Raw genomic sequence first — 18,292 nt, 5'->3', positions numbered from 1 at the left:
ATACCTATGCAGAGGTACCAGGCCAGAATATCAGCCTGTTTGGGTCATCTATTCAAACTTGTATGGCCCGATATCAAAAGTAGTCCTACTAAAACTAAAAACAGCTTCCCTCTTATTTAGCCAAATCCATCATTAGTACCTACATCTAATTATTGTCTCTTTATTCTTACTTTCAAATATAGGCTACTACACTCCAAGTGTTCCAAACATAAAGTAGACCAAGTCAAGAAGAATCTCAAAGCTGTGCTTTAGTGCTGTATTGAGTAAAAGCACTTCTGTATTTACCTTCCATTAGTGACCCCTGACCTTGTACAGTCACAGTGACTGTACATCTCTTAGGTCAGCATCACATGTGCCATTGAATAACACATGGTCAAGAGCATGAACATTGTTTTAAAGTATTTAATTATAAAACCTCTGTAATAACTCAAGTATTAAAACGGATAATTGTTCACACACAGTATCAGAACTGCACCAGGCTACAACACATTTGAAAAAAAAACATGATCAAGAGCATGAACATTGTTTTAAAGTCTTTAATTATAAAATCTCTGTAATAACTCGGGCTAATTGTTCACATACAGTATGGGAAATGAACCAGGCTAAAACACATTTGTGGACGATATGGCTGTCCAGTCTTCAGCTGGTCTGTGTCTATGTGAGTTGCAGAAGTTTCTGGAAACGATGACTAATCTCTGTTGGCCCCAAAGACACCATCATCTCAGCCACGCTGGGACCTTGCTGCACAGTAGCGGGGAGAACGGATACACAATATTTAAAGGGATATTTCACTTTCAAACATGTTTGGGGGCATTTTAAGGTCTACTCACACTTTTGTGAGGACCCCAGGCAAGTTACTTGATTCAGTATTTAGATATTTGATATACATTTTATCAGAAGTTACAAACCCATGGTAACTTCAAAATCGTCATTCTAATGTGTGAGGGGGCCGTGTTTTTTCAATTACTTTTTTCATTTATTTTTTTGAAATGAAAAGATCACTAGAACCAAGGACGAGTGTTTTTGATTAATCTAATATGGTTCAAATGGAATTTGAAGTTACAATTGGTTTGTATAGGAAGGGGGTGTGTCTGATAAAATTAATATCAAATATCTAAATACTGAATCAAGCAACTTAAAAACTGTCTGGGGTGTTACACAAAAGCCAGAGTAGACGTTAAAATGACCCATAACATGTTTGAAAGTGAAATATCCCTTTAAATCATACGAGTACAGTATGATGAAAACAGAACTGCAATCAGAAATAACTTCCTCTTTCTATATATATATTCTTTCTGCTGAGTCACTGAGATGAATCAGACTCACTGTAGCATTACTTCAGTTTTGACTATTGCAATTTTCATGAATTATGTTCTGGGCATTACTTGACAGAGGAAGATAGTGGAGTGTACGGGAAGATACTGAAGCACACAGCATTTTTTAGATGCATATCTGCACCAATAAATGCTTTAAAATGTTCTAGAGTGTCCATTGAATATTACTACTTCTATATTGCTATAATGTACATACATTGTATATTGCTACTTCAATTTCTATTTCAATTCTGCTGAATGCCTAATTTGTAAGTTGTTATTTATATTGATACATTGTATATTACCGTATATATTTTTTTCTATATATAATAATATATTTATATCTTTATATCATCACAATTCCTCATATGTGCAAACCAACCTGGCAATAATAATAATTATGATTCAGACTACATTGGCCATATTCACGTGGCCATTTTGAAGTAAATATCCATTCATTCCAGTGTGTATTGTTTAACCAAGGTACCTGTAGACCACTGAGAGCCAGACGTAAAAGCTTCATCAGCTCTCTGTATTTGGTGTTCTTTGCCTTCTTTGCCAGGACCCTTAGATCTCCACTGAGACGCTCCACTGACAAGTCCTCTCCTTGTTCTTCAACCAACCTGCATGCACACATAGTGTTTATCGGCTTACGCAAATATGCAGGCGGAAAAGGTCACAAGTATTCTAGCTTTAAGGTAAAGCCAGAGTACTATTTTAAGGCAGGGGTTTACAACGTTTTTCAGGCTAAGGACCCCTTAGCTGAGAGAGAGATGAAGCAGGGACCCACACTACATATTGGATTCCGAAAATAGCAGATCTACACGCTCACAACGAGTCGTAGGCGTGTTGTGAGCTTGTAGATCTGCTATTTTCGGCTAATGTTCCCCCCAGAATAGGGATGCGAGGGTTGAAAAAATAAGGTCCCTATAACACAAAGATTTGGCAGCCCACCTGCAGTATCTCTGAAGACCCCCAAGGGGTCCCGGACCCCCTGTTGAAGACCCCTGATTTACAGAATTACTTATAACATACCTTAACACCAGTGCGGCAATGTGCTGGGCCTCTGAAGTGAGTGTTGCCACCTGCTGGTGGGAGAACGAAGGACGCATCCACAGGTAGGCGTAGCCTGGCGTCACCAGCTCCTTCAGAGAGGATATGTGACCCTAGCAGAAGAAGAGCGATAGAACATCAGTAGATCATATACGACGACTAGATGGAAGGGCAAGAACAGAGAGGGCACTGTAGAAAAAATAAAGTAACCATAGAATCTCATCAGCCAGTAGGAGACAGAAGAGAGAAGGAATATAAAAACACACACACACACACACGCACACACTAGGGCATTCACGAATAGTGATTTTTAGCATTCGAATTATTCGACCTATAAGTATTCGAATATTCGATTAATCGATTTGATTATTTAAAAAAATAATATATATATATATATATATTTTTTTAATGGCATTGACGACTCGACTGAAGGAATGTGAGTTGATGTCACACCAGAGCTCACAGCTGCGTGTCTGCTGTAGAAAGGCCACTGAAAAACAAACAAAAACAAAGTTTTTTTGTTTTTTTGTTTTATAGAATAATCGACTTTGATTACTGTGGTCGAATAGTGGTTTTGATAGTCGAATATTCTGTTAATGCTCTCTCTCTCTCTCTCTCTCTCTCTCTCTCTCTCACACACACACACACACACACACACACACACACACACACACACACACACAAGTTCTTAGACTTCACTTATGGTCATAATCCTTAAGTTTCATGTGTATTGTCTCCATCTCCCAATGGAGAGAGGTAATTGCGCCATTGTCCCAAGTACAATAAAGATGGTGGAGCATCTAGTGTCAAATTTGGTGCACCATCTGCTTCAAATAACTTTTAGACACTGTAAACCAGTCGGTGACCAAAGATGACAGCAAAGGTCAGATGCTGCCAAGATATAAAATGTATCACTGTTTCATATCAACTTTAGAATGAGGTTTTCCTGATTTACAATGGGTCAGATTACCTTCAAAAGAAATGGAATCTGAATCCCACCCATTGCTTTAGAGAAAAACATTCACATTGTCCTCAAATGCCTGTGGATTTTCATTGACAAGTACATTCAAACAGATCTTAGGTAAACATCTCCAAAATATTTATGAAGCAATGAATAACTTGCTAGCCTGGCCTCCAGCACCACCATAAGGAATCTGGGAGTTACCTCTTAGCCGGATTATGTCCTTTAACTCCCACATAAAACACATTTCAAGGACTGACCGGCTTTTCAACTACAAACATGGGGAAAAATGCATTCTACTATGCTGCCACCAACATGTGGAATGACCTACCAAAATACATTAAGGTTCTCGAATCCCTACCCAAACTCAAAACCTACCTAAATAAATGGCTGACCTTAAAATACAATTGAGCATAGTTTAACTCCTTAAATACCTTGATAGTAGAATCCCTGCCACCCGCCCGCACCCATCCTTTCTTTGTAAATTACCTTATGATGATGAGTTTTATTCCAACATTTATTGTGCTGTATTTGTATTGTATTATATGTATTATTGATGAATTGAGTACAATGGACCACAATGGAAACAAGCCCCCTGGGGATTTTTGTGTTATCCTTTTAGCATAAACCTTTTACTTTGTTAACAACCTTTTTAATAAAGTATTTACTCAATGCATGTTACTAATCTGACTTATTTCTCCGGATTTTAGTTTTTGTTGTACTTTCTCATCCCACAGAGGCACAGACTTCTGTGGAGCATGATTACAGACCCCCAAGACTCCATCTCACTCTCTCTCTTTCAATGCAACCAGTCAAGGCAGATGGCCGCCTACCGAGAGTGGTTGCTCATGTTGCAACCAAATGATTGTTGGGTAAATTAAAGAGCATGGTCTTGACCTACTGTACTCTATATGTACAGTGAAGTGTCATGAGATAACTTTTGTTGTGATTTGGTGTACATAAAATGTAAATGAATTAAACGTAACCATCTCAAACCTAATGCATGAACACACAACCATTTTAACCGTATACCTAAACTTAACCATATCTAACCTAATGCATGAACACAACCATTTTAAACCTTATACACCATATCTAACCTAATGCATGAACACAACCATTTTAAACCTTATACACCTAAACTATACAATCTCCAGATCCCCCTTTGCCCCACCCTTCTATTTATTGCTAGGCAGAGCTTGTATCAATGCTTGCATTTGAGTCTAATGCGTACGATAATTCAGGACAAAGATTATACATCTCAACAGAGATGCAGTTCAACGGCTGATTCCCATCACCTTTCATCCATGCACCTTCACACTGTCAGTATTAAGCTATGGCATAGTATTAGTCACAAGGGGAAGTTGGCATACTGTACAAAGGAACAAGCCTCTGAAATAGAACAGGCTGGCTGAAGATCACTGTCAGGGCGATGTAACATTCCTCCCCTGGATGACACATTCCCTGTTACGACAGTACTAATAACATTAGATATTACAATAAAACGATGCAAGTTGGGAACGCCTGCCCCACCCGTTCATGCAATACCAGTTGTACTGGGTATAACGGGCACGCTACACACAGACAGACGTATGTATAGATAGACAGATGGACCATTTTTACACCATTTATTCAGTGTCTCGGCACATTATTGTAAATGTGTTTCTAGGAGGTGTGTTATGGGTACCTTGCGAAGGTGTAGGATGCGAGTGATATAATCTTCATGGAGCACTTCTTTATCTTGGATCTCTGTTGCATAGAGCTGTTGGATTTCCCCCTGGAGATCCCTCACCAACAAGCGACAATGCTCCTCGTCTTCTATTCGCTGCTGCAGGTGGATTCTAAAGCAATGACATATATACAGTACTAAGATAGAGAAGTGCCTTTATACGTTATAGTTCACGGAGGAGAAAATAATAATCAAACCAAGAAAAAAAGCCTTTATGTTTTACAAACTGGTGGCCCCGAGTGAATGGCTGCTCACTGCTCCTAGTTAAATGCAGAGGAGGAATTTCACGTATGTGCATAATACATACAGTGACAAAAACACCCCAAGGGGTGGGAACTATTTTATTCTATACTGTAGCTGAATTGTACATTTTAACATCATTGTCACATTCGAATACCCAGGTAGAGATTACTGACAATCAGTACAGCCATTAACGAGGTGCGTTTGTGTAAAATATAGCCATGAGATTTTCAGTTTATTGAAAACTAATTCAAAAGGATAAATACACAAGAAAGTCCGAAGGCTTGTTTCCATTATGGTCCTTTTGGGGCAGGGAGCAACAATACAAAACAGGGACAAAAAAGATGAGATTTACTGTGATTATGTTTACAAATGAAAAAGCTAATAACTTAAGGACACACCAAAAAAAACAGAAAAGGCCATTTTGAATCTGCAGTTCTTGAACGATGAGGTTTAGATTATTACGTTTTGCGACTCACCTGTTGAACTCTGGTAGCTTCTCCAGGTCTAGAAGAGCAGAATGGGTTGTGATTTTTGAAGGAGTAAACTCAGAGATCAGCTCATCTATCCTCCGCCCCATCCGATTTGCTACAAGGTAACATAAAAACGTTACCAATACATTCCAGTCCTAGAAGATGTTTCTTTTATATAAAAAGGTCATGGTAACCAATTTATACAAGCTCTAAATACGGGAGTTTGAGGCCACGTAATCACATTGGCTAACTGCCCTCCCAGATCCTTACCACCACACAAAACACATACCTAACAATTACTAACAAAAACAAACAAAAACTAAAAACAGATACTAATACCTAACTAAACATAATGCCTAAATGCAATAATTTTAACATTATATGTAAGTTTGGCCGGCTGTGTGGCTGACGTGCGTTGCATTGAGGTACTGCCAGTTCAGCAGTCACTACCTTATTTAAACAAGTAAGACGCGCGAACGCGGTAAGCGAACGCAGCTCGAAAACTAAGGCGTTTTTTTAAAAAAAATACCAAAAAATTCTGCGTTAAAAGGAGCATCTTAGAAAAAAAAAATTCACCCAAAAAAAACTTTGAATGTTTTTGAACAATTCAACAAAGTGTTTGAAGTGCCTGTTTCACCCACTTCCGGGGGGCGGAGCCAAAATCCGAGGCCGAAGTATTTGTTCGTAGACCCCGACTTAGGGGGGGTAGAAAAAGTTTCGGAGCGATTCGGGCACTTTTCATTTAACATGGGGTTTCAATGGGGAGTTTTTAGAAGCCTTCTCCGGGGCGTGGCTTCCGGGGGAAGGGGCGGGCTTAAACGCAACCTTGACAGGTGTGTTCAGTTTTCAAAGACCTTTCATTTGATGTATGGTACGTCTATATTGGACATTTACTTGGCTGCACACAGCTGCACATAGGCAGTGCACACAGACACACAGACACACACACAAGCCAAGCACGGTTTCATAGTAAGCTCCACTTGCGGACATCATCCATTAATGTTTTGACAATCCACCCTTCCATCACTCACTAGTGAAACCAGAACCACAGTTGGTGGTGATGTCCAGCAAAGCCTCTGGCAGGATCCCATTTCTCTGGAAGCTCTGGATGAATATATCCCCCTGCCTCTTGGACAGCTTGCTGCCATCTTTATTCATTAGTAGGGGGAGGTGTCCGAAGGCGGGTGGCTGCCATCCGAGGGCACGGTACATAAGGAGGTGTTTGGAGGTGGAGATCAGCCATTCTGAGCCCCGCAGAACATGGCTGATCCTCATGTGACGGTCATCCACTATGTTGGCAAGATGATACGTGGGAAATCCATCGGCTTTCATCACCACAGGGTCCCCTTCCACCTAGAATACACAAAGGAGAGAAAGAGAAGGATGAGGTGGAGAAGGGAGTTCTCAGAAACACAGAGTTTGTGTATGCTGCATAACAGGAAGTGGAACAGGGGGTGTGGATGAACCAGGGACAAAATGGGAGAAGAGAGAAGAGACAATAAGAGATGAGATCATTATATTATACATGAATGAATGAAGTTAAAATACCGGCAATATTACTGTGAATCATATTCATTGTTTTGTGAGGAGGAATTGTGAAATATGGGACACATTATTGGGGAAGTGTTATGTGACTGTGTGATTTTCATATGTCCTCAAAACAATGATAGGATTCACGTTACTAATAGTAGTCAATCCTAATCGGACCTGGGCCACCTCATGGCGGTTCCATCCAAAGATAAGATCCTCGAAAGCTTCCACTCCTTCCTCCAGACGAAACCGGATCACATATGGAACTCCCTTGGCTAGCTTCTCCTTCACCTGGTCAGCTCGCAGGTGTCGACACCTATTATCATACCTGGTAAAAGAGGGAGACGCGTGTGAGAGTGTAAGTTTCAGTATTGGGCAAGTGGTGGTGTACACTACAGTACGCAGGGCTGCCCATAGGGACGTAACTGAACTACCTGGGAGTCTGCCCAACACGCAGGGCTTCTTTTTTAAGCAGTTCTAGTCTCTGCGCGCTGCAGAAACAGTGGTAGGCATGACCACTCTCCACAAGCTGCTGGGCCGTCTGTCTGTAAAGGTCCAGTCTCTGGGACTGCATGTATGGTCCAAATGGCCCTCCGCGACGAGGACTCTCATCTGGAGGTATACCTGGGATAGAGTAGCCAGGAAGGGGTGGAATATAGGATGACTTAATATCAACGATCATCAAATCACACTGATCAGTGATTCTGAACCTTTTAAAATTCATAAGGATTAACAATTTTTATCTTCGCGACCCAAATCCTCACGGTTATTTTAACTCTGAGAGTGAATCAAATTAATTGTCCAATTGGTTCCATTTGTACACTCTGAGTTACAGAACTGTAACTCCTGAAGGACTCCTGAGGTTCCCGGACCACAGGTTGAAAACCAGTGACAAAGATGATAATTCAAAACCGTCAAAGCAGACAGCCAGAATACTATCCCTGTTAGTTAGACCAGTGGTTCTCCACCTGTGGGCCCCCACATGATTTTGTGGGGGTCCCAGAGGTCAGTAAAGTGGCAATTTAAGACCTTTTTAATACCTAAAAAAACATTGGTCAAATTGTCAAATAATATCAGAAAGATTCAAAAACTTTGAAAATAGCTGAAACAGCTATTTTCACAATATTTGTGGAACCGAGTCAAACTAAATGGAATGCCTCAACTCCTACATTCCAAATGCTTGTCAGGGTGGGGGGTCCCCAGTTCAAATATGATTATTTTGGGGGGTCGCGGCCTGAAAAGGTTGAGAACCACTGAGTAAGAACAACAGGGGTGCTGGTGTGATGTCTCTTACCAGCCCACTCCAGCATGTCCTCTATGGACTCTGCTGCTCCTGGCACCAGCCGGCTCTGATCCGTGTCCTCAAGTCGCAGGATGAATGTGCCGCCATATTTCTTGGAAAAGATGTAATTGTACAGAGCAGTGCGGAGCCCTCCAAGGTGTAAGAAGCCTGCAGCACAGAGCAATATTGTATGTCATCATGATTTGTGTGCATGGGGATCTCATTTTAAACAAGCTTAGTGCTTTATGAGTCTTCCAGTTTAGTAGACCTTGTATTGTGAATTTGTACTTCCATGTACTGTTGTTCTCATGTCTTACTAAATAAAGTACATCAATCAATCACATGTTGTCACTTGTCAGGATGTTATTATTGTTACTCCTCTAGTTTGCATTCAGAAACAACTAAACACGAACACACAAGACTTTTGGTGGTCAGAGATCTTTTAAATTTTGTTTTTATGTCTCCATGAAGCCTTGGATTAAGACTATCACAGATGTGGGTATCTCATTTTAAACAAGCTTAGTGCTTTATGAGCCTTCCAGTTTAGTAGACCTTGTATTGTGAAATTGTACTTCCATGTACTGTTGTTCTCATGTCTTACTAAATAAAGTACATCAATCAATCAATCATGTATTCTATTGAGTCTGACTTTTACTTTCCTATCTATGATAGTCTTGGGCTTCACCCCCCAATTGTCACTGGACATCCGCGCGGCAAGCCCGTCCTTCTCCGTACATGTACAAAAAAACATATAAAGTGCTGGCCCTGTAGCCCCGGATGTTAACTTGACATTAGGAACCTGTGTGCACCCTAGTAGCCCGTATTTTTAAATAGATATGTGTTTTATTCCCATCTGTGTCGGATTCTGTCGGAAGTTCCCTGTATTCCTCAATGGGCGGTAGTGAGGGGCGCATCCGGTGAAAGCCGGTATTACACTCAATGTAAACAGGAAGTAAACAAGAAGGGGGGAAATGGCGTTCAGGCACAGACGGGATTAAAACACATATCCATTGAAAAATACGGACTAATACAGTGCACAAAGATTCCGAATGCCGAGTTAACATTTGGGGAAGTTCTGAACTGGTCTGAAAACTAGTTAACTAACTTACCCGTTGGACTGGGAGCAAACCTCACTCTGACTTCACTGTGTTCAGAAGAGCATCGTCTTTTCGTAGTGTTAATATGGACGTCTGTCCACCTCTTGCAGCGAGGCGGTAAACCACTGGCTGTCAGTGCATTAATCCCATGGAAGGTCCTTCTTGCTGTGATGTCAACATTAAGGCAGCATCGTCTACATGATTTCAAAACGTGAGCCGTGCTGTTCATCAGCCCCAACTGCACGATGACTGGCGAACAGAACATGATCATGATGGCACTAAACCAACGTGTGTTGTTGTTGTTGCTGCCGCTGCTGCAGGGGAGGAGGAGACACCATCTGATCCTGCTGCTCTGAGCCAACGTCTAACACAGTCAGTCAGAGGTCAGCCTCGTCAAGTATCGCTCAGTCACAGTGCAGTTAGAAGATTAGTGGATCATTCAAAATACTTGTTTATTCCTGCAGCTGACTGTCAGAGTTGTATCTGTGTTGACATAGCCACATGAGTTAACGTTGAATGACGAGTGACGTCACGTTACATGAACCTGTCTTCTTTGTACAAAATGATACGAATTGAGCTTCCCCACGTCGCCCCCTACCGTCTGGAGGAATGATCAAGTCTAGATAATGTGATTCAGTGTTGTAAAACTGATTATCGGCTGACTCGTTAACCAGATCCGAAAGCCACTGTGAGAATATGCTTTAGGCTGTGGGAATCAACTACTGCTGGATTCTCTTCGATGCTTATCTCTCTCTGAGTTGCTGCTGGAACTGCAGTCAACCAAGGCACATCGAGCCGGCTTTATATACTGTTGGCTGTGGCCCTAATGTCCCTACGTGATGTCAGGTAGTCAGACATGTCCATATATATAGGTCGTAGGTCGATTGTCTCCATTTATGGGGATCTCCATATATATAGGCTAGTGCTGGCAAATATGCCCTGAATGTTCTTTACAAGTGTGATTCAGAATGGATTCTAGGATTCTGAATTAATATTTTTAATTAATATTTTTCATTACGGCACGAGTTGTTTAAACAAGAAGTTACTTCGATTAAGGTACGTTATAATCAGATATTATTTTGGCACGGATGCACATGGAATGTTTTGATATGTTATCAAATGGAGGGGCATTTGGAGGCAAATTAAACACCATCATACTCAAAGCCTCAACATATATATATATATATATATATATATATATATATATATATATATATATATATATATATATATATATATATATATATATATATATATATATATATATCTGTCTGTCTGTCTGTCTGTCTGTGTATATATATATATATATATATATATATATATATATATATATATATATATATATATATATATATATATATATATATATATATAGGAGGGTCTATGTTGTTGTTGTGCCTCCACCGGTGACAGCTGTGGCCGAAGGCATGTTTTCGGGTCATCCGTCTACAGCAACTCAAAACTCAATGATGAAATGATTAGAATTTGGTGGTTTAAGGTCAAAGGTTACCCAGTGTTCAAATGACACCTTGACTTTCAGGGAGCAATTGTTCTTGGGGGGTGGGAGGGTACTGTATACAATACACGTGTGTGCAAGTGCTTGACACGTCTAACCTAAATATACAGGAAAAATATTTTTCTGCATAAACATATGCAGAAATGTATGCAGAAATTACATTTCTGGGGAGCTCATGTCTCTCTCTGGGGTTGCGAGCTCCCCATAGCTCCCTGTAATTTGAACCCTCTCTACATATTAATAAATGAGTGTTAAAGTTGTTGCAAACAAAAAGTTTTATTGAATAAAATATTTTTCTAAATTGCCGATTAGACTCCGTTAACATTTAACGTATATGATTAGCTTTTAATAGGGAGAACCCCCCCAGAGTCTAGACGCTGGTGGTGGCAGTGCAGAATGAATCTCCTTCCTTCTCAACTCTAGACGATTGAGACTTTACAAGATGGAGTTGGTGATGGAGGTGGGTTGCTCGTTGCATGCTGAAAAGAGAATGACAGGGTCAGAGGCAGTGATATTTAAAGGCGGAGCCCAATCGCCTGATTGGCTGACTGCAGATTGGCTAGAAGTGCTCACACTTCAAGCTGTGAATAAAAGGATGTTTGTGAAGCATCGCCTGTCGGGCAGAAACCTTTTATATCCATATTTTAAATGAACGCCCTACTTTGTCATATAAGAGTATCGCACAAAAGTAGAAAAAACTTGTTGTGAGCATGTAGTTTTTAACAAAAGCTTGCTGACTTTTTTTCCCACCAAAATAATGCCAGTCATCTCCATATTTGGGCAAGCACTCCATATTTGGGCAAAGAACATGGACAGAGAATGTTGTGGAAACATGTTTTAGGGTGATAAGCTTATAGATTGACTATTTTTGTTCAGGCTAATTGGTGTACAGTGAAAAAAGGAGCATATATAGAGCCCTGCGAGTGCTTGTCAATAAAGTATGTAGGGTCTAATTTGTTAAAGGTTCAGCAGTTGGATAGAGGTATGTGTACTGTATGTTCAAAACTAGATGTGGCTCTTCTAGTTCTGCAGGAGCAGGGACCTGTATCGGATTCCTGGGGGCATGATGCTACAGTAAGTATGAAGGGTGTGCGTGTGTGTGTGTGTGTGTGTGTGTGTGTGTGTGTGTGTGTCGTCTTCAACTATTTATGAGGCGTTATGGTGGCCGGACCTGGAATGTCCTCATCTTCCTGAGGAAGAACAGGCAATTTTGGCACGTGTAGAGTAAGTATCCTTTCACCACTGACCTTAAAGGTGAGCTTGTTATGGTATTGCTAAGTCTAATACAAGGATGTTATGATTACTCATTAATTGCACACTACATTTTGGGGCCAGATTGTTATAAAGTGATCACCAATCTGTGTTTTTTAGGATGAAACACAAAACCTTTGCTGCCATTTCACTTCACTCATCCTACAAATGCATCATTGTAAAGGAAGATGGACTAGCTTTCCATACATCAGATACATCAGGGGATACATACATCAGACACATATTCACAATATACCATCTACAATATCGATACAATATAATACAGAAAACCAGACCAATATATATATGTCTACAAAAATACTATTTTCACTAAAAATGTATTACATTTCAGGAACCACAACTTAGTTCCCTATTTAAAATCAGCTTCTAGTGCTGCTTAACCAGCTCTTTAAGGAGAACTTAAAAGTGAAAAATGAGCCAATGGACTTAGGTAAGCAGGTAGACCATTCCACAGTAACACAGCTTCTTTGTTTAATATCTATTATTAGTATTATTGTTGTTGCCGATTATGTTATTGTTGTTGTTGTACATCTTCACAGAACTATAGATTTTTGAATCATTTATCTGTTCAAATGGAAAACAAACCCACCCACTTAATCCACTTCTATTGTATTGTATTGTATTCTATTGTGTCGCTTTCTGCAGCATTTTGCCTTTGTGTGTATTAAAAACATAATAGCCAACACAGACACAGAGACAATGTATTGAGAAAGGTCACCGTAAAACCAGTTCAACTTGATCTGTGAGTGCGTATATAAGCAGGTGCAGCAACACACATGGAAGTGCATTCACATCTTCTCTTACATACATGTACAGTATTTACATGCATACCCAGAACTTTACTGACCTGGCCCTTAGAATACCTTGGAGCTGAGTCTCTTTACATAAGTGTGGCATGGTAAACAGAATTGAGTTGTTTCTTTTGGCCTAAGTTACATAAAAAGCCCACACCTAATTTACTCTGAATGGAAGTTATCAATCATATTGACAAACAAACCAAACCAAAGTCAATACTTACTTTCAATACTTTACAGTTTAACTTTAACACCTCAACCACCTGCAAATGGATGTCGGAGACAAACTTCAGTGAAAGTAACAATAAACCAGTGGTGTAAAGTAACATTTACTCAAGTACTGTACTTAAGTACACTTTTGAGGAATTTTTACTGGATTTCCAATTTTCAGTACTTTTACTTCAACTCGACTACATCTCAAAAGAAGTACTTTTACTCCACTACAATTATTTGAAAACTTTAGTTACTAGTTACTTTGTAGATTTTTATTATTATTACAAAACATACAGTATAACCACTTCAGCCCTATATACATTTCGGCCATTTGAAAATAGCCAATCTACAAACTCGCCGCATTGTGATTCTGCATTATGAGTAGGGGGGGGGGGCTTTTATGCCTTTAATGATAGGACAGAAGACTGACAGGAAATGGGGAGAGAGATGGGGAGTGACACGCAGCAAAGGTCGTCAGGATCGGGATTCGAACTTGCAACATGCTGTCAAGCTGGCATTGCAGCCTAGGATGCCTGGACCGAATGAGTACTTTCTACATTTGATACCAATACTCTTGTACTTTTACTCAAGTACATTTTGAATTCCGGACTTTTACTAGTAACAGAGTATTTCTACATTGCAGTATTGATACTTTTACTTAAGTAAAACATTTAGTACTTTTTCCACCACTGCAATAAACATCAGTGTAGATAATTTTGTTCAAATAACACCTGTCATTTGGATACAGAAGATCTATAGGTGTTAAACTGCCTATACTGCTTAGAGGAACCAATGAAGTTATTAACATAATGCTGTTATTACTTTTGTAATCAGGCAGCACTTTACACGTTCCTTCATATATTGCATCATGGTGAATAGGAAAGGTACACTTCAACCAATTGCCAAATCGTTCAACAAAACACAAAGGCATCTGTGTGGCCTCTATTCCTTAACCTAGATGTCTAGTCATAGTAATCATAAAATACACACTGCTTTACTGTGAACAAAGCCAGAAGCAATCACATGGAGGTGGGCCCACTGCCCAGTTGCGCTGTACATGAATCAGTGTGTAATATTATACAACAGGTTGTTTTCTCCGCCATTCACACACATGCTTACAGTAGAGGCGTGTCACTGACCGCAGCGACATGCCGTGTCTTAATACTGTAGGCCTAAATTATATACCGCTAAATCTTTTTTTCTTTTTCTTACAAAGCACTCTAAAAAACCCATAATTGACAACTTAAAATGCATTGAAATTCAAGTGTTATAACAGAAGTTTTTTTTTGTTGCACCATAGAGCATCATCATCTGTGCGTTCCCACAGCTCTGAGCTGGTTCCACCTGTCTCAGGTGACAGGGAGGAGGGAGGGAGGAGGGGAGGAGGCGCAGGGAGGGAGGGACAGAGACAGAGAGAGAGACAGACAGAGCGATCCCTTACACATGATACCGTTCACACAGCAGGACAGGACATACTACTCTTAGGATACACACCTCTAAAGGATTTTAGGTGAGCTTTGATTTCTTCATTGTGTCTTTAGTACAGTAGGATTTGATGTTACCTAACTACCATTTCAGAATGAATCTGAATTCCCTCAAAGGTTGAACTGATGTTTCATTGAAGCATTGTATTTTGGCTACTGAAGAAGTCTCAATATATATATACTGTATATATTCTTTTTTTAATATATTTTCTTTTCTCTTTTCTTTCTACCCCTGGGCACTGCGAGTGATGTACGTGGTTTTGTGTAGATTTGCGTAAGGTAATTGGGTGGGACTGTGTAGCAGGTGGGATGGGTTTTATGTAGGATGAATGTGGTGTTATGTACGGTCAAATCATTTTATTTTTATTTTTAATCAAAACAAATTTTGAACACCTGACTACCGTTTCAGAACCTTTAGATTTAAATTAGGTAGTTCTTTGATTTCTTATGTTCATTTATTTGTTTGCTGTAGGCTTCCTAATTGATGTACTTTTTAGCCTATTTTACAAGCTACATACATTGCTGTATGATAAATGCACAGTATTGGGCATTTATAGGCTTTATATGATCATTAAAAATATATATATAAAAAATACTTAATGGATTTCTGTCATGGGACATTTTTGCCTGCTCCTGTTGTCAGTATACCATGCACCAGTTTGCTGTTTACCTCTAGCAACAACTTACTGGTTGATTTCAGATCTGGGAATTGCACAGATGAACTGGCTCATATAAGTCATATGAGTGATATGAAGGCAAAACACATGTGTTTCATCCTAAAAACACAGATGGTCACTTTGTAACAATCTGGCCTGACAATTAAGCGTGTAATTAATGAGTAATCATAATGTATTAGAAAATGTGATGATTGAACCATCATCATAGATACCTCTCCTTTAGAAGGCAGTGTTACACAGTAAAATCTTGTGTTAATCTTATGTTAATTTAAGTTTATACATTCTGCGAGTTAAATGAACACTCAATATTTTACAATATAGGCATCCACACAGCAAATGGAAAGGAATCAAATGAACCCATAAAGGTCCATTTGGTTCCATTTCTATACTCTCTGAGTTAAGTTAACACTGTTAACCCACTGTGTACCCACTTGCAACTGTATTCAATGATGAGACTCTAAATGAACTTACAGTAGGTTTAATAATGAATGCTCAATCAGAAATTCTTTATTCCATATGCATCAAAAAGATAAACAAAACAGAAAATAGCGTGTTAAGTTTGTCACCTTTTTTAGATGTTAGTTATACTTGATCACTTATTATTTAGAAAGACATTCTGGTTGCTTGACCACAAATGTTAAGAATGTTATTTAAATAGCATTTTGTTTAGACAGCCGCTAGGTTTCATGTTTACCTGGTATGAAGCACAAGATTGTTTGCACTTTACTTATGTGACCATTTACCCTGTCATTTATTGACTACGGTTCATTCCATTTACTCTGATTTCACACTTGCAAGTCGCTTTGGATAAGAGCATCTGAAAAAAAAGACAGACAGTTTAATCCACTCATCTAGTGCCATCCAATGCCACTATAGGCATTTTCCAGTTATCGTAATAACACTTGAGTAAAATTCCTGCCTTGAATGTATCACAATCATCACAGTGATTCAGAAAAGCCTGTTATTCAACCAGTCAAAGTAACAAATGAATGAAGTCTTTTAATATTTAAGGTTTTGTATGAAGCACTTCCTTGTTGTTGAAATGTGCTATACAAATAAAATTACTGTGCCTGGCCTTAAAGATGTAACAAATGATATGTCACAAAACTCAAAATAATGAATCTTGAGAGTTCTATTAATGAGATTTGTATTTTATTTTAATTAATTAGATTGGGTGCAAGTAAGCTGACTGAGTGCAGTGTAGTCCTTCTCATCTACCTGACTGCCTGATATAACAGATTGTATCTATTAGTATAATATCTTAATATTAAAGAGTAGTTCATCCAAAAAAAACTTGTTCAGTCCATTTGTCTCTATGTTGTGGTGTGTAGCTGAAAGGTAGGGCAGCATTCTTTCAACTGATGCATCCGTCATCACATAACCTTTTCACAGATTAAGCTACTGTAGGCTACCAACTGTCTCTCACTGACCAGACACACCTTGAGGCTTATCTGCATGCCAAAAGCTCTGTAACCTGTCTGTGAGCTTAACCCTAGAACACTAACCATGGGTGAATTTCACCCGAACAATTGTAATTATGGAATTTTCATAATGTTGCTGATGTCTGAGATGGGCGGGTCCTTAGTTGGGTAAGGTACCCAAGGACCCGCCCATCTCAGACATCAGCAACATTATGAAAAGGATGCTCACTGACGTCATAGAAGGTAGGTTTGATTCCCTGCCCCCATCCCTGTTTTTTTCTACAGGCAGGTCTTTGGGTGAATTTCACCCAACGTTAGTGATAGAGGGTAAAAAATAAATCACATACTCCCACAATGGTCAGCTGATGCAATTAGACTGTGCCGTCACTGGACAAGGCTCACATGTCCCAGAAATGGGTGGACCAAAGGAAAAGTTCCCAGCTCCATAATTTCTTTTTTAGGAATATGTTTGCCAGACCCAAGGGGTCGGCCTACATGAGGCTTTGTCGGTCGGTCTGTCCCTCTTTTCCTGTCCTGTCCCTCTTTTCCTCTGCACACACGTCATGCGAAGTCCGGCCATTCAGATTTCAACCACTAGGGGTCTGGCAGTACCAGGTCTCCTGGTTCCCTTGTTTTAACAATACACATTTTTTCCCCCCCATGATATCTGTTTTTTTTTTTGTATATATCTTTTATACAATTTATTATATCGGGTAAAATATACCCAACGTTTGTGATGGTGTGACTATTTTAATCGTTAGTGTTCTAGGGTTGAACCTATAGCATCCCTATTCTGGGCATGTTGAACATTAGGCAAAAATGGGCGAGCATTTAACAGGTTTATTTAGCAATCTATGACATTGCTTACAGGGGTCAACTCTGATTTATATCATGGAACAGTGTGAATCCACCCAACATTCAACAAAAGGATGGTACAAAAACAAAGGAAAACAAAGAAGAAAATATAGGCTCAAAAGGCCTGTAGGCTATTTGTTGACAGCTCAACCTGTTATGTTCTGTTTCCCTTACCAGCAACTTTTCCCTGGAGAGTTCTCAGGCCTCATGAGAGCTTTAGTCACATTATGAGATCACGCCACCTCTTTCTACTGATCTATCTCCTGGCCATCTGCAGGGGTAAGGCCTTCTCGGTTCATTAACCTAGATACAAGGTTTTATTTTCCATTTGATTAGGTTTACTTTCATCCAATCACAGCAAAATGCTCAAAGTTAATTTAAC

At 39.5% G+C, this 18,292-nt stretch overlaps 2 protein-coding genes across 8 annotated transcripts in view; one reads left to right on the top strand and one right to left on the bottom strand.

Annotated features, from left to right (window-relative positions):
* Positions 1 to 188: 188 nt before the first annotated feature.
* ears2 (glutamyl-tRNA synthetase 2, mitochondrial) lies at positions 189 to 10,216 on the bottom strand. Of its 3 annotated transcripts, XR_013934532.1 has the most exons (12): positions 9,691 to 10,216; positions 8,594 to 8,749; positions 7,734 to 7,923; positions 7,477 to 7,627; positions 6,801 to 7,122; positions 5,776 to 5,884; positions 5,015 to 5,168; positions 2,349 to 2,479; positions 1,801 to 1,936; positions 599 to 741; positions 507 to 534; positions 189 to 372 (listed from the first exon to the last, which is right to left on the bottom strand). XR_013934532.1 is itself a non-coding variant. In XM_080451121.1 (10 exons), exons 1-10 carry the CDS (start codon positions 9,947 to 9,949, stop codon positions 655 to 657), a joined length of 1,695 nt encoding a protein of 564 aa, XP_080307247.1. In that variant the 5' UTR covers positions 9,950 to 10,216; the 3' UTR covers positions 541 to 654. The 3 variants fall into 3 exon arrangements, 1 of the variants encoding a protein (XP_080307247.1); XR_013934533.1 differs by lacking the exon at positions 507 to 534 and having other exon boundaries at positions 189 to 406; positions 605 to 741; XM_080451121.1 differs by lacking the exons at positions 189 to 372; positions 507 to 534 and having other exon boundaries at positions 541 to 741.
* Positions 10,217 to 14,884: 4,668 nt separating this feature from the next.
* The window catches only part of mslnb (mesothelin b), a 55,662-nt gene continuing 52,254 nt past the window's right edge, over positions 14,885 to 18,292 (top strand). For all 5 annotated transcript variants that reach the window (XM_080419082.1, XM_080419083.1, XM_080419084.1 and 2 more), the window contains exons 1-2: positions 14,885 to 14,983; positions 18,088 to 18,189. In XM_080419082.1, the coding sequence (XP_080275208.1) occupies positions 18,138 to 18,189 (52 nt within the window). In that variant the 5' untranslated portion in view covers positions 14,885 to 14,983; positions 18,088 to 18,137. The remainder of the gene's footprint in view (positions 14,984 to 18,087; positions 18,190 to 18,292) is intronic.

Source organism: Gymnoscopelus braueri (assembly GCF_963280865.1).
Source record: "Gymnoscopelus braueri genome assembly, chromosome: 2".
Classification (NCBI taxonomy): domain Eukaryota; kingdom Metazoa; phylum Chordata; class Actinopteri; order Myctophiformes; family Myctophidae; genus Gymnoscopelus; species Gymnoscopelus braueri.
This window is presented reverse-complemented; position numbering and strand designations above follow the sequence as displayed.

What these genes read in the sequence shown, in the direction of transcription:
- ears2 (XM_080451121.1), bottom strand. Translation starts at nt 9,949, where the DNA reads ATGATCATGTTCTGTTCGCCAGTCATCGTGCAGTTGGGGCTGATGAAC. An exon ending in GGACATGCTGGAGTGGGCTG is followed by an intron (nt 7,924 to 8,593) that starts GTAAGAGACATC and finishes ACTCTATCCCAG; the next exon opens with GTATACCTCCAGATGAGAGT. An exon ending in CTGTGGTTCTGGTTTCACTA is followed by an intron (nt 5,885 to 6,800) that starts GTGAGTGATGGA and finishes GTTACCTTGTAG; the next exon opens with CAAATCGGATGGGGCGGAGG.